Below are 25,426 nucleotides of genomic sequence, written 5' to 3' on the forward strand. Positions count from 1 at the left end.
CTTCAGGTAACAACCAACCTGCAAACACGCACACATGCACACGCGCGCGCGCACACACACACACACACACACACACACACACACACACACACACACACACACACACACACACACACACACACACACACACACACACACACACACACACACACACACACACACTTAGTGCATTTACATCCTCAGAAATCCTATTTCTCAGTAGCTAATTTGTTCACAAAGGTCGACATACAACCAAGAATGCATTGTTCGCTGGCTTGGTCCAGGCCAATGTACATTTTCTACACTTGTGAAAACCTTCAACTATAAATCAGACAAGAAGTTTTTACTGAACACTGATGATGAATCATGTCTATCAACTTTGTTTATGTAATTGCTACCCGTGTTGTTAATATCACCTTTGCCATTGTAATCGATGCTGTCATTGTTGTGATTGTTGTTGTTGTTGTTGTTTTTAGCGCCACATTTGTTCAGAGCTACACGGTGTTCTGGGTTCGGGTGAACAGCAGCGCTCTGAAGCTGGACAGCGATGGAAACGTATCGGGCTCCGCTGCCAGAGTGAGTGTCCGAGTGACCGGTCAGCTGACTAATTCAGTCCTGTAGGGCCACAGGACGCTGACCGCTGCTTTAACAACTGGTTTTTACTAACCAGCATATGGAACAACTGGCTGTTGTAACTGACTAGCTAACCCTTTTGTCAAGAAGATACTTATGCAGTGAGGTATGTTGGTGTGAAAAGTACTCCCGTTATCCCAAGAGAGTCTACAACTAAACTTGGCCAAAAAAAGGTCCCAAAATATATTTATCTTTAACAAGATGTTGAAGATGAGTATTCCATATATTCTGTTGCATACAGTATTTTCTTTACCCTGAAACTGCTTAATAGTGCCATTGAAACGGCACAGATATACTATGACCAAACGATGAGTGTCCTCAACAAAGCCACAGCACTGCTTGGCTCTGCTGTAGTCCAGATTACATGTGCTCACCTTCCTCTCTCTCCTCTCCTCAGGTCCTCTTCCCCTTAACTGGACTCTGCATAGCTCTGCTGTTTCTCTTTGTTTGCTACTAACGCACACACACGCACACATATAAAGAAAATTCTCTCACTTTGGAGCCCCTCTCATGTGATGAATTGAATTTAGTACACTATCCTGATGACTGTCTGAAGGACCCCCTGTAGTTTGGGGTCCCTTAAACGTACCCCTCCTTTTTTTTTGTCAACCCACTGACAAGTGCCTCTACATTCACACACACACACACACACACACACACACACACACACACACACACACACACACACACACACACACACACATACACTGGCAATGGTTCTTGCTTGAGATCTACCTTTAAATGATCTCACTGATCTGTATAGTCTAAACATCTGGCTGGAATCATTATCCAATCCAACATATCAGCATATGAGTTATCGAATAGATGGCTATGATACTGCTTGTAATATGTCATCGGATACTCTCCAGTAGTTAAAAAGCATTGTATCCAGATAGACCAAGTTTCGGGAAATCAGCACGGGATGAAAATAATGATGTAAATAGCCGGTCAGCAGTTCATCAATAAAAATGGATGTGGAGTTAAATCTTATGTTTGTGTGCTTAATGAATCAAAACAATTTTTTTGTTCTCACTATTAACTTAGATATGGCCATACCTCTTATTAAAAAAAAAAGTGGAATTAAGTTTCCCCTTACACTCCACCATGATAAAAAGACGAAACGTGGCCCTGCAATCCCCCCCCCCTTTTCTCCCTAATTGTACCCGACCAATTACCCCACTCTTCTGAGCCTTCCCAGCCGCTGCTCCACCCCCTCTGCAGATCCGGGGAGGGCTGCAGACTACCACGTCTCCTCCAATACATGTGGAGTCACCAGCCGCTTCTTTTCACCGGACAGTGAGGAATTTCACCAGGGGGGCGTAACGCGTGGGAGGATCACGCTATTCCCCCCAGTTCCCCCTCCCCCCCGAACAGGCACCCCGACCGCCCAGATGAGGCGCTAGTGCAGCAACCAGGACACATACCCACATCTGGCTTCCCACCCACAGACACGGCCAATTGTGTCTGTAGGGATGCCCGACTAAGCCGGGGGTAACACGGGGATTCGATCTGGTGATCCCCGTGTTGGTAGGCAACGGACTAGACCGCTACGCTACCCAGACACCCTTAGTCATGTATTTTGAACATATTTGTATACATACCTTGACAGATGATTAACTTTATTGCATCCCAGCTTTTGAGTTTTGGTTGTAGGAAGTGTTCAGAGGGGAAATGAACCCGGGGGCTTGAGATGGGAGTTCCTCAGGATACTAAATGTCAACTTCAGAAGAGGCAGATGGGTTAACAACGTGTGCTGACCCACCTCAAGATGGCTGCCTTAACTTCAATGGTCTCTCTCTCTCTCAGTCACTCACACACACACACACACTCACTCACCCTCTCTTGCTCTCTCTCACTAGCCCCTTGAGGCAAATTTGTAATTTGTGATATTGGGCTATACAGATAAAATTGACTTGACTCACCCACCCACCCTCTCTCTCTCTCTCTCTCACTCACTCACTCACTCTCTCTCACACACACACACACACACACACACACACAAACGGAAGAGAGCAAAACCGAAGTCACTCAACATGGTGTTTTATTTTGCACCATTGTGTCTATGGCAACAGTAACAGTAGCAAACAGCCAAAATAACAGCGTAAGGGAGCCACACACAAACCTGACAAATAACAATGTCCATGTATCAAACCATCCGCAGGTCATATGACACGGAGGATGGCATGAGTGGATGGTACCGCTGTGGGTAACACGGACATGAAGGGGGTGGTTCGATAATCTTTTAGTGGGGTTTCATGCTATCCAGAAGGATTCTAAAAAATATATATTTAGTGCCATTTAATAAAACTAACAATAGCTATTCATCAAGCTCAGACTATTTCACATTATAATTCAATATTTTTGCCCTTGGCTGATGAAAAAGGACAACAGGTCCCCAAGTGCCAAGTTTTAGGGAACCTGCAGATTAACATTGGATATGGGAGAATTTCCAAAACTCTCACCATGACCACTTAGTTTTATGCACAAAATTGGCTTATTTAGTATCCTTCCGATAGTATGTAACTGAAAATAATACTTTACAGATACGTATTTTTATTGTCAGTGATAACAATTTGCAAAACTCTCCCTTTTTGCAGGTCACAAGTTTACAGGTTGCTACACGTTATTAATAGATACAGAATCTACCACATTGCTCACATATGTTAAGAGATTCATACGCATTATGCACAAGAACAACTCCAATGCACACGTAATGAATGCTTTATTCTGCAACCAGACAACTGCTAGACTCGAACCTCCACATTATTATTTACCCAAGACTCGAACCTCCACATTATTATTATTTCCCAGGACAACCGTTGCAGTTTTCTCTTCTGCAAAATCCCAAGATGTAGAGATCAACATTTTCACAGAACGCACAGTTTCATTTTCAAAACCTCCAGTGACACGGGGTGCGATATCAAACCAAAACACTTTTGCTCATATAAACACATAAGACGTTTACCTATCATGAATCTCTATTTATCAAAAATAAGAAGGCAACGAGGGGCTACTTTGGATGGTTCAAGCTTCATCATGCGTTGACAGATCATCGGGTTTGAGATCGGTGTTGAACCCGGCACGGCACACGCTACTTTCAAACATAAGACGTGATATACACATGATGATAACAACAAACGTGCACTCACAGACATGACCGTGAGATGTTTTGAAGATGTTAGAATATTAAGAGATTTGTGAAAAGTCAGTCTAGGTATCTAAAGGCAGTCGGTGTGTGTATGTGAGGGCACAGGTAGTAGGGAACAGGCCATTGGGTGTTAAGTGTTCACAGTTTAAACTCTTATTATATAACAATACTGGTGCTGGAACTAGCAATCAGCTATCTTTGGGTGAGGTTACATTTAGACCACAGTGATCTATGAAGTAAAGCGTTAGTGGAATAGGACATAGGCAATGGGGTGTAACAGCAATTGGGGTGGGGTTCGGAAGACAGGCGAAGTGGAGGCACGAAGGGTGCTTGAAAATTTTGAACGGGACAGCTGTGATGCCATTACGAGGTCCTCAGACCCACATTCAGAGATAAAAGCGTAAAACATGTACAACACATACTTTATTCCCTCTGAACATGGTGAGGGGCGAAAGTGCTTTGGGCGATGGGGTCAAGGATTTAAGTAAACAGGATCGTCCGACATTTCGTACACTCCAGTGCTGCAGGGCCAGAGTCAATTTTCTTTCAATTTAATCTATTCAAAACGCGATGACAATGGTGTTGAATTTCTACAGATTTTTAGAAGTTGAACAACTTTTTCCTGAGAAATAAACAAAACTAGTATTTGCAGTATGAAGTACACTGATCAGCCAAAACAGCTCTGACCCATCGAGGCATGGACTCCATAAGACCTGAAGGTGTCCTCTGGTATCTGGCACCAGGATGTTAGCAGCAGATCCTTTCAGTCCTGTAAGTTGCAAGGTGGGACCTCCATGGATTGGACTTGTTTTTCCAGCACTTCCCAGAGATGCTCGACTGGATTGAGATCTGGGGAATTTGGAGGCCAAGGCAACATCTTGAGCTCTTCGTCATGTTCCTCAAACCATTCCTGAACAATGTGTGTAGTGTGGCAGGGCGCATTATCCTGCTAAAAGAGGCCACTGCCATCAGGGAATACCATTGCCATGAAGGGGTGTACCTGGTCTGCAACGATGTTTAGGTAGGTGATACGTGTCAAAGTAACGACCACATGAATGCCAGGACCCTAGGTTTCCCAGCACAACATTGACCAGAGCATCATACTGCATCCACTGGCTTGCCTTCTTCCAGCAGTGCATCCTGGTGCCATCTTCTCCCCAGGTAAATGACACACACGCACCCCGCCGTCCACATGATGTAAAAGAAAACGTGATCCATCAGACCAGGCCACCTTCTTCCATTGCTCCATGGTCCAGTTCTCATGCTCACATGCCCATTGTAGGTGCTTTCAGTGGTGGACAGGGGTCATCATGGGGACTCTAACCGGTCTGCAGCTACGCAGCCCCAGACACAGCGAGCTGCGATGCACTGTGTGTTCTGACACCTGTCCGTCATAGTTGGCATTAACTCTTCTGTGACAGCGGACCAGATGGGAGGGGGGGGCCTACAGAATATTAGCCAGGTAGTTTTCATATTTTGGCTGATCAGTGTATGTTGACTTCTTGGGGTGACCAAGGTGGAAGTGAATTGAAACTTGCCCTGATTAGGATTTAAGTGTACATGGCAATGTAACATTTAGTACAAACCGACAAAAAAACAAATCAAATAATGTCAGCACAAGCCACAGCAACAAGCACCACAGGACGGTGGGGATGGAAAGGTTCAATATACAGATGTGGTTTAGTACATACCTTGGTTTTGTGGGTACAGCAGAGGAAAAACAGCATGCTGAAAAACACTACATAAATTGATTTTGTATCGGAAAACCAAAACATCCAACTTCTGCGTTTTCATTTCTTTTTTTAAAATGGATGGGTATTTTAAAAAAACTGAATTAAAAATTAAACTATCCACTGACCAAATTAAAATTTACCATGTAGCTTCTGCAGTTCTTTTCCAGTGAGGAAAAAAGCCCCAAAACTTGTAAGTATTGTGTTTAACTAATTTAGGACATATGACATATTGTAGGAACAAAGTGATGATTTTATTAAAAATTCAACCTTTTTACACATGGATTAGATTGTGTTTGTAAATGAATTTATTTTAAAAAAAATTCTGGAGATTGAGATTGTATTTCAGTATTGAATTTGCCAAGAGGCTTGATTCATTTCATCATAGTCAGGTTATTACAAGCCAGGTCTCCTCCATAAACTGTATGATGCATCTGACCTGTGGTGTGGGCAGCCTCGTGTAATGGGATCGGGCTTTTCAGCAGGGTATCAAATGATAAACGCTGATTCTGCAGGACAGTTTTACCAGTTATAAAAATAACAGCAGACACAGACACGTTGCTCAGTTGTTCACCAGCCCGAAGCATTTCAAACCACTCACCATGACTGAACTGAGAGTACTGAAATCCCCGTGTGCCTTCCAAACCAAGCATTATGAACTAAACACGTTTCTTTAAGATGCACCATCCCATCCCTACAGTAAGTCTTCTCAGACTACAAGGTCAATAGATTATTCAGGTCATGACAATGATGAAACCTCCCAGTTTCCATTAGAATAACATAGAGCTGGGCAATTTGGATAAAGCAGTAGTCTGAATTCTGTGTATTTTTCCACTAAGTGAGTCCACTTGTTCTTTAAAATGTTGTATACTTCCTTAAATACTCAGTTTGGCAACAGAGAGGCTGCTCACAGCAGGGAGGTAATGTGATTCCACCTGGTAAATTTATAGACCTTAGTAGTATGGAAGAGCAAGAGAGAATTCAGCTAAACCAGCTTGTATAGTCAGTGGACTGGGTCTTGACTGGGAATCAAGCCCCGTGAATTCTCCTTTCTGAGCTACCACAGTGAGAACTACAAGACGACCTCTCTGTAACACCTGACATGATAATGCCAGAGGTCAGAGGGCACACGGGTATCACATAAAGGTCATCTAGAGGTCATATAGGACCTCCAGCACAGTAGCCACAGACCAGGCCTGGGTTTCACAGCTGAAGGGGCAGTACTGGCCGTTTTCATTGGTCAGCTCTGGCAGACCCTTCCATGGAGACCTGAGAGAAGGGGAGGAGCATCAATGATTAATGAGCATGCATCTGTTCTTAAAGCAATTTCTTTTTTTTTACATTTTTAAATAACCAATGAGACAACTGCAAATCTCAAAAACTGATAATAGTATAGTTTCTGCTGTAGATGACGAGATAGATGTCATCAGACAAGCTGAAGAAAAGAAAACGATACAATGAACAAGAGAGAGAGAGAGAGAGCTTTCCTACCTCTCCAGGTGGGTGAAGTGTTTTGAAAGAACATTTTTGACCAGGGTGACCGTTTTGCTGTAGGCTTCCTTACCCAGCTTCTTGGCAAAGTAGAGCTTAGCACGTAGGAAGTAGCCTACTGGCCATAACCATTCCTGCATTCACATGAAGAGACACACACACACACACAGTCTGAGTTACTCACCAAAAAACAGATAATCTGTTTTTAATCATAAAAACTTAAAAAGGGGGACTTTATGGGGAACTGAAGCCAGTAACACACAAGGTATTGTTCTCATGCTACCAAATTAATGGATTCCTTACAAAACCGTAAAACCACTAAGATGGATTGACAGTGTATGAAGGTTAGCTTTGTGGCTTAGAATCTTACAGACCCCCCCCCCTTTCTCCCCAATTGTACTTGGGCAATTACCCCACTCTTCCGAGCCGTCCCAGTTGCTGCTCCACCCCCTCTGCCATTCGGGGAGGGCTGCAGAATACCACATGCCTCCTCAGATACATGTGGAGTCGCCAGCCGCTTCTTTTCACCTGACAGTGAGGAGTTTCACCAGGGGGACGTAGCGCGTGGGAGGATCACACTATTCCCCCCAGTTCCCCCTCCCCCCTGAACAGGCGCCCCAACCGACCAGAAGAGGAGCTAGGGCAGCGACCAGGACACATACCCACATCCGGCTTCCCACCCGCATACACGGCCAATTGTGTCTGTAGGGACGCCCGACCAAGCCAGAGGTAACATGGGGATTCAAACTGGCGATCCCTGTGTTGGTAGGCAACGAATAGACTGCTACGCTACCCGGACACCCTCGAATCTTACAGATTTAACCTGCTATGAACCTGGGCATAATGTTTTTCGGGGTGTTATGCTAGAATGGTTGACGTAACTACACTAGATGTGAACGACAACAACAACAGCGAGGACTGACTGATCCAGTCACACCACTCCTCCGCAGAAGAAGAGGTGCTGTATGACTCACTGGTCCCTGATGGTAGTTGAAGCCTCTGGCCACGTTGTAGTTGTCGTTGTCAAGCGCATTGTCATAGACTCCACAGTACACCATGTCACTGTGGCAAGAAAAGAGATATATATGAACATGTCCAGTTAAATCTTGTGTGTGTTTGTATCTGTGTGTGCACTTGTGGTTTTGGTGGATGTGTAAGTGCATATAGTATGTGATATGTCTGTATATATATATTATATATTACTCAGGGTCAAGTGTCTTCATTCCTAGTGGTCCCAGTAGTTTTTTCTCAGCTACTTCCAGAGCTTTCCACGCTTTTTCCACTGTGAACAGCTCAGGAGCCTGTGAAGCACAGAGATGGGGTAAACCAACCAGTTTAACGGCACAGATCTGCTTAGCAAGCCAACAGACTCAGATGTCATTGATTAGACAGTAAATAAAAACAGATGTATTCACATATCCATTGTATAACCCAGATCACCCATCCATCCACATTATACAGGTGAAATAAGCTGGCGGTTAACATTAAAATGATTTGCTCATCTATCCCATCTCCACACTGAAACCTAGTCCTTCGACCAATCACAAGGCTGAGATGTGGTCTTTTAGCCAATAAAACAGGTCCACAATTCCTGCCAACAAAGTGACTTGAGGAAGTGTTTTGTTTCCACAGCAACACTGAAGAAAAACACAATAGTGTCATAAAATGCACTAGTAGATATTGTGATAACAGTTTAAATCTTTAAACCCAAGAAATATAGGCCTCTACATTCTAAATCGAATGAAATGAAACTTAATTAACAATAATTCACCGAACAATGCAAATCATCACATGGGAATGTCATGTGCATGTGTGTTTCCATCTATTGGCATGTCTGTCAGCCTGTACACGTACCACCACCATGGCGATAGTGAAGTTGGGTCTCAGCTGGTAGTCACACCAAGGACTGGAAGCTCCATAGCTGTCCTTATAGATGCTGATTTTGTGCACCAGGTCTGGGTGCTTCTCATTTGGATCATTTGGCTCCCCAGATACCCAGAAACCTGCCTCAAAAGACTGCTGGATTTGGCTATTCCACTTTGCATAGGAGATAAACACTTCTTTACCTGGAATGACATATCATACAGTATTTATTATACTGAGAGTTTTGCTGGAGATTTTTCATTTCTACTTGGTATCGGAGATAAACATTTCTTAATCTGGAAATATCGGTGTATATGTGTGCTATACCATCTCTGTGTACTCGAGCCCCATCGTATGGGAACAGTCCTTTCTTATGGAGCTCAACAACCCAGCGGACTGTGGACTTACTAAGCCCAACTATTTCTACTGCTGCGCCATCCCTGGACAAACAAAGAAATACAGAAGAGAGAGCGAAAGAGACAAAAAAAAGAAGAAGAAAAGACAGAGAGAAACACAAACAGTGATACCATCAGAAATGACTGTACCATGAGTCCACTTAACCCCAAGTGCAGCCGACATTAAAAACAGGTTGCACTGGGCAGCTCCCAAGTGGGGAGTGTGTGTAACAAAGCCTTAGTGAGGAAAATGCATACTCAGTCAGCTTCCCTGAACATAGTGACATGAAAGAAAGAATTACACAAAGTTATTGTTATGTTCCGAAAACATTTATTTCAATGTTTTACTTGCAAATCTGCCATCAGTTATTCAGAGTAAATGGATGAAGGTTTTTCACACCTGATGCCTAACTTATTTTTGGGATGGATAGGGAATGTCTGTAGCATTAGTGTGCATGTGTTACTGTTCAGTGTGTATTTGTGTGTGTATGTCTGTGTGTGTTACCTTGGAGTAGCAGGCATGCCTTTATTCCTGGCTCTCTCGCTCTCTCCCATCTTGTCCATCCATGTTCCACAGTTGAAGCGGTTGCCACCACTTACAAAACCTGTTGCTGGGTCAGCCTTAGCAAACACGTTGAACCCTGTATGGGGTCAGTGACCATGGGTTAGATGTTACAGTGTAGAGCTCACATCTACAATGTGAAGACAGGATTAAGATGATCAGGAACACTTGATTTATGACAAGGACGTGGTCTTCCCCTGTCCTAAATACCCATTCTTTTGAACGGGTATACCTTTATGAAAATACTTTTGACTTTTCTGCAAACCAAAATATCCATTTTGTCAACTACATTGACTCTTGTGTGTCTGACTATCTCTTCCATCAAAACACTGTTGTAAGAACTGACAACATAATTTTTAATGACAAAAAGGCACATATATATATTTTACTACTTTATTAATCCCTGTGGGGAAATTCATGCTCTGCATTTAACCCATCCAGCTGTGTAGCTAGGAGCAGTGAGCAGCTGCCATGCAGCACCCGGGGACCAACTCCAGTTTGTCTTGCCATGCCTTGGCCAGGGCCACAGACCAGGAGTATTAACCCTAACATGCATGTCTTTTTGATGGTGGAGGAAACTGGAGCACATGGAGAAAGCCCACCGCAGACACGGGGAGAACATGCAAACTCCACACAGAGGACAACCTGGGATGACCCCCAAGGTTGGACGACCCCGGGATTTGAACCTTGGACCTTCTTGCTGTGAGGTGACAGTGCTAACCACTGTACCACCGTACCGCCCCATTTCATACTGGCTATGAAAACAAGCCAGTTATGTTGTGATTATATTAGTTCAACTTTTGTCCAGCTTTATCTATAGTGCTGGCTTTGATAAAGCTCATTCTTACCTATGGATAGTGTTAGCCCTAGACCAAGGGTGGCTAACCATGTGCCATGGAGAGTCATGTGCATGCAGGTTATCATTCCAGCTGGACTCCACACCAGGTGATTTCACTGGAGTCGGGTTGGAATGAAAACCTGCATACACATGGCTCGCCATGGCACATGGTTAGCCATTGCTGCCCTAGACCAAGTGATGGACCACTTCAGGAGTTGACTTTCTAAAAAGTCAGTCCACAACAAAGCGAAGAGTATATACACACACTCAAACCTACCTTCATCTCTCATATGCATGTCTATTTTGGGTCCAGCATTTCTCTCTCTGAAGGAGATACCCTCAAGGTGGCGCTGCAGAGCCTCCTGGATCACATCATACAGTGGCTGCTCCTGCAGACAGGCATATTATCAATATTCACACGTAACCTCTGAGAGACCAGCACAAAAACAAGTAATAGTATCTTATGTATAAGTGTTTAAATGCTGACGTTACTTATGAAGCAGCTTTCTTGCCAAGTAAATTTCAACTGGCCTTCAGAGTTTTCAAAAATTCTCTTAGTGCTGCTCACTTTGCACTGTTTTTACCATCCATCCATCCATTATCCAAACCGCTTATCCTGCTCTCAGGGTTGCGGGGATGCTGGAGCCTATCCCAGTAGTCATTGGGCAGCAGGTGGGCAGACACCCTGGACAGGCCGCCAGGCCATCACAGGGGCGACGCACACATTCACACCTAGGGACAATGTAGTACGGCTGATTCACCTGACCTACATGTCTTTGGACTGTGGAAGGAAACCGGAACACCTGGAGAAAACTCACGTAGACACAGAGAGAACATGCAAACTCCACACAGAGGACAACCTGGGATGACCCCCAAGGTTGGACTACCCCGGGGCTCGAACCCAGGACCTTCTTGCTGTGAGGTGACTGCGCTAACCACTGCGCCACCGTGCTGCCCCTGTTTTTACCACAGAAGACCAAATTTGAGAAAAGTTATTATTCTCTAATTATAATTTTTCAGATGAATTGCACTCCTGTGTACGTGCTTGTGTATTTGTGTGTGTGCGCGTGTGTGTGTGTGTGTGCGCACGATACATACCACATCTCCAGGTTTCTGTGGCTCAGAGTCATCAGTGGGGTACATGCGTGTGACGGGACAGCGCAGGATTTCACATCCTTGGGGTACGTGGGTAGCATAGTCCTGGAGATTGACATACGACAATATACCATCAAACAATAACTATCAAGAACAGAGCACAAACAGAGTACAGAGTAATTTACAGGGAGGACTTCTCTGATGGATACAGGGTGGTTTTCAATAGTGGGTGCAAAACTTGTCTTTAGAGGTTCAAATCCCCACTTTTAAAACACCACAGAGTTGGACACATGACTTTCAATGCTGGCTCAAAACAGTTCGCATTGTAGCCAAGTATTCAATATCAGCATGGTGCCCTTATGCAGATGTTTAATCAACGTGAAACATTAACCCGGCCTACTATTAAGCCAACACAACCTCTTTTCAGTCTACCCTCTCTCTTTCTCTCTCCATCTAGCTCTACCTCTCCTTCTGTCCATCCTCATTTATATTTTTATATGGTTCCACCTACCTGGATACACTGCAACCACCACCACACAGCGTCTCGACAGTTAAACCTAGCACAGCGGCCTTCTCCCAGCAGGTTGGGGATCAAACCATGGCGCAGGGTCCCCGCAAAGGCCAGGATCATGTTACTATGAAGACAGTGGAGAGTATAATATGTAGCATACTGTGGTCTATGGATAAGTTCTACACAGGTAGAACAAAAGCACAAACGTACAGGAGACTGCAGATCGGTATGTTGTACGGATTTTCAGTACGATCTTACACATCCACACACGGCCATCACATGTCACCCTGTACAGCCACAGACCTACCGTGCCTCAATGTGTCTCCCAGTCAGTAGCATCAGTCCTCTCAGAGCGATGAAAGTGTCCCTGCCCCAACAACGGAAAATCCCAGAGGAGAAATGAGGGAGACCTGGAGAAAAATCAAATCATATAGTTTTGCATGGAACCCTATTGTTTATACTAAAAAAGGATGGTAGTGATAGGCATGTTACAACAGAGTGGGTGGATGAGTGAAGGGCTGTGCATTTCATTTTTTTTTTCATGATTACAATATGAGAGAAAGCCCTAGTGACAAAATGATTTTTTTTTTATTCTCCCCCCTTTTTCTCCCCAATTGTATCTGGCCAATTACCCCACTCTTCCAAGTCATCCCGGTTACTGCTCCAACCCCTCTGCCAATCCGGGAAGGGCTGCAGAGTACCACATGCCTCCTCCGATACATGTGGAGTTGCCAGCTGCTTCTTTCACCTGACAGTGAGGAGTTTCGCCAGGGGGACATAGCGCGTGAGAGGATCACACTATTCCCCCCAGTTTCCCCTGCCCTCCAAACAGGCGCCCCAACTGACCAGAGGAGGCACTAGTGCAGTGACCAGGACACATACCCACATCCGGCTTCCCACCCGCAGACAAGGCCAATTGTGTCTGTAGGGAGGCCCAACCAAGTTGGAGGTAACACGGGGATTCGAAGTGGCAAGCCCCGTATTGGGAGGCAATGGAATAGACCCCTACGCTACCCGGAAGCCCCTCCATTTAGGTATCTATCATTTGCATCATTATTTAGATTTAAAATGTACAACCTATACAATCAATAATCAATAACCAGATAATACTAGCCAATCAAAACTGTTTTAATCTCTATTGAATGAAATGTATCCAACATATTTTTCGTTACTAAAAACAACCATATTGATAACTATCTATGATGATCACAATACTCATATAATTAACCTGCCACTTAGCAACATAAATAACAGTGAACATGACCGGCTTTTGCTCAGGTTACTTACCTGCAGCCAGTGAGACACAACACTGCTCCTTATGGCCAGAGATTGGACTGACACGATAGGGGACGCCCTCTATTGCTGAAGCGACTGGGGGGAGGGCAGGAAAACGTCCAATGCCACACATCTGAATTGAACCCAGTGCTAGGAGACGAACAAAGGTAGATCCATTCTGAATGAAGCTACAGCATAAAGAGAGCGGGAGGGAATAAAACACAGTTAATTTATATTTCTTCTTCCAATGCACCAAACCCTACTATGTAACAACCCAATACAGCTTAGTCAACTAAACAACCTCCAACAAATATGTTGTCCTCTCAGGGATGCTGTTCCCTTTTGGGGTTTTCAGTGACATCGATGTAAAAACAGTCAAAAGGAAAAGTCTCTACTTCCGGAGATTCAAATGGAAAGTGGCCATAGGCACCATTAAGAAACCATTTTCTAATGACAGACATAATTTGTTTATAAAGTTTTAAGTAACTTTGTTAAAAGAAACACTCAACGGTAGGAAAAGTGCTCAACAAATAAGGAGCAAAATAATCCAGTGATTCAAGCAAATTTTATATGAGACAGTACAAGCCTGTTTCCCATGTAGCTTTATTGACAGCTGATGATTGCTTATGGCATGAAACAGGCTTGTACTGTCTCATAAAGAATTTACCTGATTCACTGGATTGAAGTTTTAAGTATTATCAAAAAGGCAGGAGATTTGTTTTTTTTTTGGACTTGCTATAATTACAATAATATAATGTATATATTATATAATATATAATATTATATAATATTAATATAATATAACATATCATTATGAATTATTATATTAATGTAATATATATTAATATTCATACTAATAACTATAAAAATAATAATGATATATAATTATGTATAGTTATACATCATTATTAATATATTTATATAATTATAATAATATATAATTGAAAATAAAAATGCTTCCAAAATTGGACAGGTTACCAATATATTGCATGTGACTGGTAAATTAATACATAAATTCATGGAGAAGAACATAATTGGCATGCAGGCAAACGCATGCGCGTGCACGCGTGCGCGCGCGCGCACACACACACACACACACACACACACACACACACACTTACTTTGACATGAGTTTGTAGGTAGCGTCCAGGGCTGTGTTATACGTTCCTACCAAGATGGCATCATAGTAGCAAGGGATGAGGTAGCGCGGGATGTGTTTCAGGTAGTCAAACATGGCAGCCAACCACTGGCCAACCTATAAACACAAAAAGGAAAGATGTACACAAGAGAAACATAAGGTTTAAATTGAGTATTTGTACCAGGATCAATTCTGGTACTTGTAGCATTTTCAGAAGAGAGGAAAAGGCTGGCCTGTAATGAAACTGCTCAATTTTAGCCTGGTTTGGCAACGTCTTTAACAAATAAACTTTATCCCTGAACCTATCCTGATTTTCTTGGTTTACGAGCCAGGCCAATACCAGATTATCAAACGTATTGTGTGAAAAGTCTTTTGACTAGTTCTCCTCTCTGTTTGGCACAGATGACCTCCAACCCCACACTAGGTTTTTTTTTTTCTCCCTCCTTTTCCTCCCTAGTTGTACTTGGCCAATTACCCCACTCTTTTGAGCCATCCCGGTCGCTGTTCCACCCCCTCTGCTGATCTGGGGAGGGGCTGCAGATTACCACATGCCTCCTCCGATACATGAGGAGTCACCAGCCGCTTCTTTTCACCTGACAGTGAGGAGTTTCACCAGGGGGACGTAGCACATGGGAGGATCACACTATTCTTCCTAGTTCCTCCTCCCCCCCAAACAGGTGCCCAGACTGACCAGAGGAGGCGCTGGTGCAGTGACCAGGACACATACCCACATCTGGCTTCCCACCCGCAGACACGGCCAATTGTGTCTGTTGGGATGCTCGACCAAGCCGGAGGTAACATGGAGATGCGATTCAGTAAGCCCCATGTTGGCAGGCAACGGAATAGACCGCTATGCTACCCAGACACCCCCCCCCCCCACAGAGTTTTTAAGGGTAGGCTTGCTGAGCCTGCATGCTCATTTTACTCATTTTCTACCCCCAAAATCAATACACTTACTTGTAATTACGCTTCAGAGCTCCACAGTACAATGTTCACTGGACTAATGGAGAAATTAGTGGCTTGATGCCACACTAAAAGGCAATTGGACAGTAATGCCTATTAACACTCACCTGCGCCAGGGGTCCCTCTCTGTGTATCAGTCTATTGGATACATAGTCTATAAGCCAGTCCCCTTGTCTGAGGTTGGCACACAAAGGATGTCCAAGGTCGTTATTTGGGCGAACATGAGCGAACACTGACATCAGACCTAGAGGAAAAAAACAACACATCTCTTAAACTATAATAACAACACCAACAACATCAGCTAGCACACACAATAGGTGTCAAGTATCTGGAGGTTGGTGCGCTGCACCCCACCACAAACAGTGATGTATGTAGTCAAGTCAAGTCAAGTCAGGTTTATTTATATAGCACATTTAAAACAACCACAGTTGAACCAAAGGCTGATACAATATAACATAAGTGACACATATGATTACAGAAATATATGTAAAAAAGACATAATAAAATAAAGAAATTAAAATGTAAACAATAAAACTTAAGAGGAAAAGTATATTTCCACAATAAAATCACGGTGTCAAGCTCAACTTGAATTGAATGCCAGCGAGAAGAGGTAGGTCTTTAACAAAGCTTTAAAAGTGTCTAGGGTCTAAGCAGATCTTATGTGTACTGGTAAGTTGTTCCAGAGATCAGGGGCAGCCACTGCAAAGGCTCTGTCGCTCCTATTCTTAAGCCTGGATCTGGGAACATGTACGAGCAGCTGGTTTTGACCTGAGTGCACTGACTGGTGTTTAATGATGTATTAGCTCAGATAAATAAGATGGTGCCAGCCCATTTAAAGACTTAAAAACAAGTAATAAAATCTTAAACTGGATCCTAAAACAGACAGGAAGCCAGTGAAGGGAGGCCAGTACAGGCATTATGTGATCACGTCGTTTCTTTCCTGTCAGAAGGCGAGCAGCTGCATTTTGTACAAGCTGCAGGCGACAAAGCGATGAGATGTATGTGGTTAGCATGTACTCTGCAGTTCATATTGATTGTAGCATTTTTCTTTTTGTAGCTCTCAGACAGAAAACAACAACAGACATTCGAGAACGCCTTGTTGCTAAACTGTACTTGCAGCTTTGTCATCTTGCAAAATTCTATCAATGTGGAAACAAACTTGCTGGCTGAAGTATGCGGTTACTTTAACGTGGCTTTACATTATATTATGTCTACCTTGCAGTCCAGCATATTTGAGAGCTTCCCATCCAGGGATGCCATAGCAGCCTCCTCCATCTTCTTGTTCTTCTGAGTCACAGCGAAACAGCAGGATATTTAGATCTGCCAACGTAAGCTTGGACATCAGCCTGTGAACATGATATCACACACACACACACACACACACACACACACACACACACTCTACATAAGACAACGTTCTTGCTCCCTTTTGAGTTACAAAAGAGCGGAATCCTTTACTTCTGTAATATAAACATCAAATCATGTCTTCTAAGGATTTTCATCAGGAGAGGAAGGGCATTTATGAATAACCACCAGCAGTTAGATTGAGTGATGTAGACTAGATGAACAGGGTCATGTGATATATATATATATATATATATATATATATATATATATATATATATATATATATATATATATATATTTGATAGCATGGTGCAAGAGAGTTTGACAAAATACAGTACAATAAAACCATTTATCTGGATTAATCATAAAATATTTACAGGGAAGTATTGTATTAATAATAAAGAGTATAGAACAGTACAAGAAAGTAATATGCAGCAAAATATGCATTTAACCTGCCTGTAATGCATACTGTAAATGTTATACAGCCTTGTAAGGTCAGGTTGCTGTACTGTATGCAACGTTTTCATTTCTCATATTCAGCTTTTCTAATTCATAAAAATGAAAAACTATTGGTATACTGATGCAGACTGTTACTTTTGGACACAAGTTATTGCAGTGGATATTTTAACAATATGAATCCTTGCAATCCAGTGGAAATGGAACAGATAGTGGCAGGTAGTGGTTGCCCTTTTTGTTGAAGCTGTATTTTCAGGTCAGGGCGTTTCAGTGACTGTTCTGAGCTTCCATGACTTCCGGTGCATGAGTCATTGATCCAGTAGAGGATTTGATCAATGTTACATTGGTAGTCTGGATAACCACCGATAGGTTACTTAAATGCTGTTTAATAATACTCAGCAATTGTAAGGTGATAATTTTGGGACATTAAGCAGTTTGGATAATGGATGGATATTTACAGGGAAGAATCCAATGTTCTGCCAGGGTTGTGCGTGTGTGTGTATGTGTGTGTGCTCACTGTGCAAGTGGTTTCTGCAGTGCTGATGGTACGTTGGTGTCCATTATGCTCCCTTTTTTGTACTTTGGACTAAACTGGGTCAGATGGTGTCTTAGAACCCCAACCAACTTCTGAGCTTTAGGGTCCAGACTCACCCTGGGATGGAGGGAGAGAGGGAAAGAGGGAGAAAGAGAGAGGGCGAAATGATACAACAACGATGACAAGTTGAATTTCATAAATTATTGCACCCTCAAAACAAACTGAGCCCCACAAATTTCACTCAAAGTGAAATAGAGTGATTTATCAGTAGGTATTTCAAAAAGCTGATGTAGATGCTAGTGTTTTAGTTTGCAACTAACCCAGGTTGCAACTGCATGTTTTTGTTAGCATGTTAGTTACCTGAAGGCGATGACACTGCCAGGTGTCAGCTTTCGGAAGGTAATTTCTTGGACAAATTCAGATCGACCTTTTGATGTAACTCCTGCCTGCTCCACTACCGTACTTTCCTGTAACTGCGCATACACATGATCATTACAGGTATTAGTGGTAGTGTAACCGGCAGTAACAGTCGCAGTCTGAGTGCGATCATATTGTACTCTCCAGATAGATTCAATGATTTCAGTGGTGATCTCTGGCATTATACTTCATAATGCAGTGAATTTCAAGTATCAAAACAAAAAGCAATGCCATGACTGCAGTATTTACCGGTATGTGTTCTTTTATTTCCACAGTGTACTCTGGCATGCCGTTGATGTACTTCTCATCTTTCGTATAATTCACACCATGTCTTTCGACTGTCCTTGCCTCTAATACCACCTCCTCGATCTTCCCTGGAGAGAGAGACAGAGAGACAGAGAGAGAAATAAAGGGATGTTAAACAAAAGAGACAGCAGGATTTTTTTTTTTTTTGTATGGTAGGTCTGAGAGCAAACGAAGATAAAGCCATTTGATTGTGGAGGTTCCAAGGGCCAACAACCCTTTTAATATCTTTTAAAGAGTAACTAAACCCAAGACCATTTTAATGAGTTTGATGACATTTACAGGTTAAAAACCATGTATCGGTTCAAAACATGCCAGGGTGGTCTTGGTACTCTGTGATAAAAGCATACTAGGATAAACACAACTGCAGCTGTGTTTACTGTAACATTAAAGATGGCTGTTTGATTTGTCTGTGTCTGTCTGTTTCACCCCGTTTACACCTAGTGTTAAAACGTGATCTGTATCTGAATAATAAATGATCCGATCTTGCCTTTGTGTTTATACCTGGTATTTTTAACGCGTTCTCGTTATCCTCACTGAGATCGGATCTCTGTCCTCCAGAGCAAAATCTGCGCGTAATTTGAGGTGGCGGCAAATCAGCTGTGGGGACCGGCCGTTCGGCAAAGTCAACCTGACCGCGGAGTCCTCTCATCCCGGTGCCGGAGGTCAAAAAAATTGTGGGACGGTCACCCCAGCCCCGTGGCGTGTTCCCGATGGTATTCAGGGTCAGAGGTCAGTGTGGGAATCATCGCATTGCATAGGGATGTACAGATTGATCCGAACACACATTTACACCTTGCATTAACATGTGTTTTTCCTTATCCGGATAATGTGTCTGCAAACAGACTGCATTTTAAAACCAGATGAGGTGTAAATGGGGTCTATGTCAATGCTGACAGGTATGCTGGCACATCCAAATCAAACAGACCCATGATTAATTGTATTACTCTTTAACGTATATCCTGTTTTCTATTAGATTTTTAATCTAAAAGGATGCTGGTGTATGGACACCTGCAGTAGTGACGACTTACTACAATCAACACAACCACCAGCACAACAACAACTTTACTATCTGGGATTTACAGGATTAGAACACTAATATTTGGTAGATTTTTTTCCCAGTAATGATTTACTGCATTAAATATTCAAGTGTCTGATCTTCTGAGCTCCTTCTTCCAGGTTTTTCTATGGATGGGAGTATTGCTGGCTACAATTGCTGCACCAACACCATGGTGATAAAAGGTCTTTCTAGCTATGAATTACAGGGTTATAATAATACTGCAAAATAAATAAACGGTATCACTGCAAAGTTGATTTTCAGTACGAGATAAATCATGCAGTGTTTGTCATCCTACCTGGTATGAACATGGGTGGTACATTGTTGTGGTACTCATGGTTTTTGGGGTTCCAGAAAGCTGTCCTACAAACTGACACCACAGACTGGTGGGTGCTGGGACAGTGACGAGTTATTGCCACAATATCTGCATCCACCTGGTCCACATACACCTAGACAAGAGAAAGGGGGGGGGTGACATCAGAGCCCCCATTGTTGACCTTTGGATTCAACTTGAATTCAACTTTGGTTTTGCAGTGTAATCAAAACTATTTCTACATGGTCCAGGAGCTATAACTGAATATCTTTACCATATTACACAGTATTGGTGCAAAATATAGAAGTATTAACTGAACAAAAAACAAAACATGTAAACAAAAATCTCACCTGTATGAATCCTTGGGCAGCCAGTTCTTGATGCAGATGATTAAGTGCCTGTTTCCCAGCTATGATCCCAGTCTGGACACTAACTTGACCTGTAGATGTGGTGGAGGCTGAAGAATTCCACTTAGAGTATACACGCTCCTCTTTTACCACTGAGATCTACACACACACACACACACACACACACACACACACACAGACACACACCAAGTATTATCAGTGTGTGCCTTATAGTGTGTATATCTCTAAATGGCGTACTACAGTAATTTATCAAATTCTCTTGTACAGCCAGTACTACAGCATTGTTGCTTTGTGTGTTAGTTAGTACTTGTGTGCATTGCACCAATTTACATAAACTTAATAAGACAGATTTGTTTTAATTTAATCAGTAGCACAGCAGGTGAACATACCTGCGTGTATGTGTATGTGTGTGTGTGTCTAACCTGGTGTGGTACTAATTCATCATATCCTCTGGTGGAGCCAGTAGCACAGGAGGCCATTGAGACTATGGCAGAGCTGGGCAGAGAATCCAACGCTGAGCGCAGCTGATAAACAGAGCAACACACGAGGGTTTAATCACCACATAGCATCCGATGGTCGACTATGTTTAAAATCAAGTCAATTTTATTTGTACAGCCCAGTAAAATCAACACAACCTGCACAAAATAATCACATTTTGAATCGTTGTGCTCATTGTCTCATGATTTCAATTTCCCCCAGCATACATTGGGAACCCTTTTTCATGTGTTTGACACCCATCTTTGTGAATGGAGGACACAGTAACACACCTGTATGGGACACTCGTTGTCATGCGTTACATCCAGGAACATGGCGTGAGCAATTGAGGGCACCAGGGGGCGAAGACTAGGCTGTACAAAGGCTCCCACTGGCTCGCCTCCATAACGATAGACCAATCGTCCCTCTTCATGACTGTCCCAAGCTGACATAGCCTCTGTGGAGGGAGTCGGAGTGGGGGAGAGATGGTCAGTGAGAAGTATGAGGGCTCTCTCTTACACCCGGTGCAAAGCGCAGCGCAAGCGTGTTTGCTAGTTTCTGACGGACGTAATTGTCATTTCCCTGCCCACATACTTGTGCCCATCTTTGCGCCCATGGGTGTGTTAGTCTTAAAATGAGATGTGGTCAGGTGCATTGTTGGTGCATAGCTATCTTGAGGCTGCAGAAATCGATTGCACGATTGACCAACAGAAACCTGGTCTAAGGTCAAAGGCTCAGTATATTTAAACTGCTATTTAATTGCCGCATTATTCAGATAGTAAGATGTGCCTAAATAGGCGGGTGCACAATGCACGTACACTCTGCTTGTTACACACACAGGGATGCACAGCAGCACACAAGCATGCAAAAGAGGACAACTAAAAACATTGCAGTGTGAAAGATATTGTGTACATCACGATATTTAAACAATAAATGTCAAAATGGAGTCTAAAAATGGAGTCTATTGAGTTTTCTTTTTTTTTTTGGAGGTTTCCCCCTTTTTCTCCGGATTGTACTTGGCCAATTAGCCCACTCTTCCGAGCTGTCCCGGTTGCTGCTCCACCTCCTCTGCTGATCCGGGGAGGGCTGCAGACTACCACATGCCTCCTCCAATACATGTGGAGTCACCAGGCGCTTCTTTTCATCTGACAGTAAGGAGTCTCGCCAGGGGGACGTAGCACGCGGGAGGATCACACTGTTCCCTCCAGAGCCCCCTCCCCCCTGAACGGGTGCCCCAACTGACCAGAGGAGGCACTAGTGCAGTGACCAGGACACATACCCACATCCGGCTTCCCAACTGCAGACACGGCCAATTGTGTCTGTAGGGACGCCCGACCAAGCCCAAGCTGGAGGCAACATGGGGATTCGAACCAGTGATCCCCGTGTTGGTAGGCAATGGAATAGACTGCCATGCCACCCAGATGCCTTCTATTGTGTAATCTTATTACCAAACTTGTTACCAAAGGTAACAACTCTTCAGTACGTGGTTAACATATTTGTATAGTGTATCATGCATGTATTCATAGGTAAACATACACAGCAAATAAGCAAAGTATCTTGCCTTCCTTGGTAACACACACAGTTTACTTCTTCACTGTGGAACTATTACAGAAGTTTATATATTCTGCTACATTTGTGTGGTGTATTTGAACATGTACCTCGTATTAAAGATGTAATCCCTAGCTTGGTAACGAAGACGTTATCCAGCTCCTCATTGCCAGTGAACAGTTCAGCAGTCACATACAGGTTAGGACGCACCTGTCTGGCCACATTCAGCAAGAACTGACCAAGCACAAGATGGTAATGCGCCAAGGCCATACAACCAATCACAGCACACCATATCAGTGGAGCAGGCATGGGGCATGGGAGTTGGGATGATGAGATTAAGCAAAGAAGAAAAAAAATTGAAGGGGAAGAAGAAAGGAAGGCGGTGTTTGAGGAGGAGAAAAATGGGGATTAGGAGACGGGGAAGAGGAGTAAGTAAAATGGAAGAGCAAGTGGAGGGAATAAGGGGAAAAAGGAAAGAAGTGGAGGAGGAGAATAAAAGGAAGGAGAGAGGAGTCAATATGAGAGCCAGAAGCAGGAGGTCAGCAGTAACATAATCAGAGAAAGACACCGAAGTCAAAACAACATGCAGTCACACAGTCAGGGGTGGAGGGGGGATTCGGGTGTTAAGAGATAGAATAATGCAACGGAAAAAGACAAAAACAGAAAGACAAGATTAGTTCACGCATGGACGGGTGCACTTGTTCCTGTAGGTACCTCGGATAAGGCTGGTAATTCCCAGTCGATTAACAAACACATTGTCAACCAACTCACTGCCTGTAAACAGTTCGGCTATAACATACAGGTTGGGTCTGACCGCTCTGGCTGCATCTAGCATGGCCTGGACAGACAGTACAACACCATCATAGAGACAGTAGATGGACAGCACACCAACAATACAGACACGGTAAACAAATAGTACAACAGCATCACAGAGAAAACAGATAGACAATACACCACCAATACAGAGAGACAAGGAGAGAAAAAGAAGCTATCACTATCCACAGTGTAAGTGTGTGACAAGTGTTGCCCAGAACAGAATGAAAATAAATATTGGTTCATTCTCCCTAGAGAGTAGTAGTTATGTCTTGCATCCACCTAATAACCCCTTTCAAGCTAGCACCAGCTCTTTATGGAGAAAATCATTAGGACAAGTGTAGAATAAAAGAGTGTTAGCAACAGAGTACTCAAATATTTGTGTGTGTGTGTGTGTGTGTGTGGGGGGGGGGTGTCTAGGATTGAATCCCTGCAAAAAGATTTCGGAAACTGCAAAATTTTGACATATTCTGTCCAAATGCAAAGTTGCATCTTTCCCAAAATTGATATACTTGGCAGAATAACCCCTGTAAGGTGTAAAGTATCTGGCAACAAAAGTGAATTTTAATGATAATACTTATTCTAATCATTTTCACTCTATGAGTCCAGTGGTTTGTTTTGTTTCTTTTTTATGAGTAAATGAATGGTATGGTCAGGGTAGACAGCAATTTTACAGCAGGTCTACATTAGCTTCACATATACTAAAGCTTTATAAAATCAATTTATTAATCCAGGTACATAAATGTATAGTCTTATAGTTATAGTCCTGTACCTCGCATGCAATTCTAAAGAGTGAATTATCAAAGGATGCCTAACAGATAGTTATTTAAAACAGAATAATCAATCATTCAGGTGCTCTGGTATATAGGTAAAAAAAGATAGTAGAATAGTCTTCAACAATAGCAATATCCAGACAGACATAACGATACCTCAGCTACATGTATAGGTGTAGAATGGCAGTTATCTAGTCTGACTCCATGGAAATACTTGGCTGTGATTTCAGTATATTTCTGCATATGGGACCAGAGGTAGGGGCAGTCCCCAGGCCCGTTGCCATAGCGCAGTTTGACGCTGTCACCCCAACAAATCAGCTCTCGTCGCAGGTACACGTTGGAGCCTATGGGCAGGGAGAAAGGCACACTGGTCACTCACTTCCATCATTTGAGTAGTTACTGCACTTTATTCGCTAAACATGTAAGATTCAACTATCCCATATATCCATATTCCAAATTATTCACTCATCCTTACAAGATTCATCTAAATAGGTAAGATAACCCCTCCCATTTCTCCCCAATTGTACTTGGCCAATTACCCCATTCTTCCGAGCTGTCCTGGTTGCTGCTCCACCTCCTCTGCCAATCCGGGGAGGGCTGCAGACTACCACATGCCTCCTCTGATACATGTGGAGTCACCAGCTGCTTCTTTTCACCTGACAGTGAGGAGTTTCGCCAGGGGGACGTAGCATGTGGGAGGGTCATGCTATTCCCCCCGATTCCCCCTCCCCCCCGAGCAGACTGACCAGAGGAGGCACTACTGCAGCAACCAGGATACACACCCACATCCGACTTCCCACCCACAGACACGGCCAATTTTGTCTGTAGGGACGCCCGATCAAGCCGGCGGTAACACGGGGATTCGAACCGGCGATCCCTGTGTTGGTAGGCAACAGAATAGACCACTATGCTATGCTACCCAGACACCCTCCGGGCGTCTTTTTTGCAGTTTATGTAATGGAATGAAGTTTCTTTCTTTCTTTCTTTTTTAGCCATTAAGTTTGTTATAGTTCTGTTACATCTGAACTTCTGCACCCCCCCCCACTTTAATTATATTTACATGTCCATATTTGTACACAATTTGTTTGGTTATTTGTCTGTTTTGTTTGTTTACCAGGCTCAGCAAAGTTGCGCAGTGGGTCATCTCCCATCACCCAACCATTGTGAGCCAGAAAGTTACATATCTTGTCCGGCTGGTTCAATAACTGCATCTCCTGGTCCAGAGTCATCTCTTTGAATGGGAAGGTGAAGTACCTGAGACAGACAGACAGAAAAGAGAACAGGGGAGAGTTTCCAACAGATTTCCAGCTCTAGCCTTCATCTCTTTATTTTCTAGCAACTCTTCAACGGTCTTACTTTACTTGGCGACCAGAAAAGCAACTGTGTCTTATTTATGTGTCT

At 43.3% G+C, this 25,426-nt stretch overlaps 1 protein-coding gene across 2 annotated transcripts in view; it reads right to left on the reverse strand.

The window, feature by feature from the left end:
- Positions 1–5,700: 5,700 nt before the first annotated feature.
- Positions 5,701–25,426, reverse strand: part of LOC130123733 (glycogen debranching enzyme-like) — a 37,614-nt gene continuing 17,888 nt past the window's right edge. Inside the window, exons 11-35 of one of the 2 annotated variants that reach the window (XM_056293013.1) lie at positions 25,140–25,279; positions 24,182–24,369; positions 22,550–22,673; positions 21,185–21,348; positions 20,840–20,941; positions 20,400–20,555; positions 20,035–20,185; positions 18,626–18,750; positions 18,320–18,432; positions 17,942–18,076; positions 16,837–16,967; positions 15,729–15,865; positions 14,642–14,775; positions 13,533–13,708; positions 12,553–12,655; positions 12,246–12,369; positions 11,738–11,839; positions 10,917–11,028; positions 9,745–9,880; positions 9,172–9,284; positions 8,836–9,047; positions 8,185–8,282; positions 7,956–8,043; positions 6,982–7,115; positions 5,701–6,759 (exon numbers count right to left, since the gene is read on the reverse strand). In XM_056293013.1, coding sequence (XP_056148988.1) covers positions 6,642–6,759; positions 6,982–7,115; positions 7,956–8,043; positions 8,185–8,282; positions 8,836–9,047; positions 9,172–9,284; positions 9,745–9,880; positions 10,917–11,028; positions 11,738–11,839; positions 12,246–12,369; positions 12,553–12,655; positions 13,533–13,708; positions 14,642–14,775; positions 15,729–15,865; positions 16,837–16,967; positions 17,942–18,076; positions 18,320–18,432; positions 18,626–18,750; positions 20,035–20,185; positions 20,400–20,555; positions 20,840–20,941; positions 21,185–21,348; positions 22,550–22,673; positions 24,182–24,369; positions 25,140–25,279 — 3,316 coding nt within the window. In that variant the 3' untranslated portion in view covers positions 5,701–6,641. Of the gene's footprint in view, positions 6,760–6,981; positions 7,116–7,955; positions 8,044–8,184; positions 8,283–8,835; positions 9,048–9,171; positions 9,285–9,744; positions 9,881–10,916; positions 11,029–11,737; positions 11,840–12,245; positions 12,370–12,552; positions 12,656–13,532; positions 13,709–14,641; positions 14,776–15,728; positions 15,866–16,836; positions 16,968–17,941; positions 18,077–18,319; positions 18,433–18,625; positions 18,751–20,034; positions 20,186–20,399; positions 20,556–20,839; positions 20,942–21,184; positions 21,349–22,549; positions 22,674–23,153; positions 23,278–24,181; positions 24,370–25,139; positions 25,280–25,426 lie in introns of both variants that reach the window. The other variant, XM_056293014.1, reaches the window with a different exon arrangement.

This window comes from Lampris incognitus, chromosome 14, assembly GCF_029633865.1.
Source record: "Lampris incognitus isolate fLamInc1 chromosome 14, fLamInc1.hap2, whole genome shotgun sequence".
Taxonomy (NCBI): domain Eukaryota; kingdom Metazoa; phylum Chordata; class Actinopteri; order Lampriformes; family Lampridae; genus Lampris; species Lampris incognitus.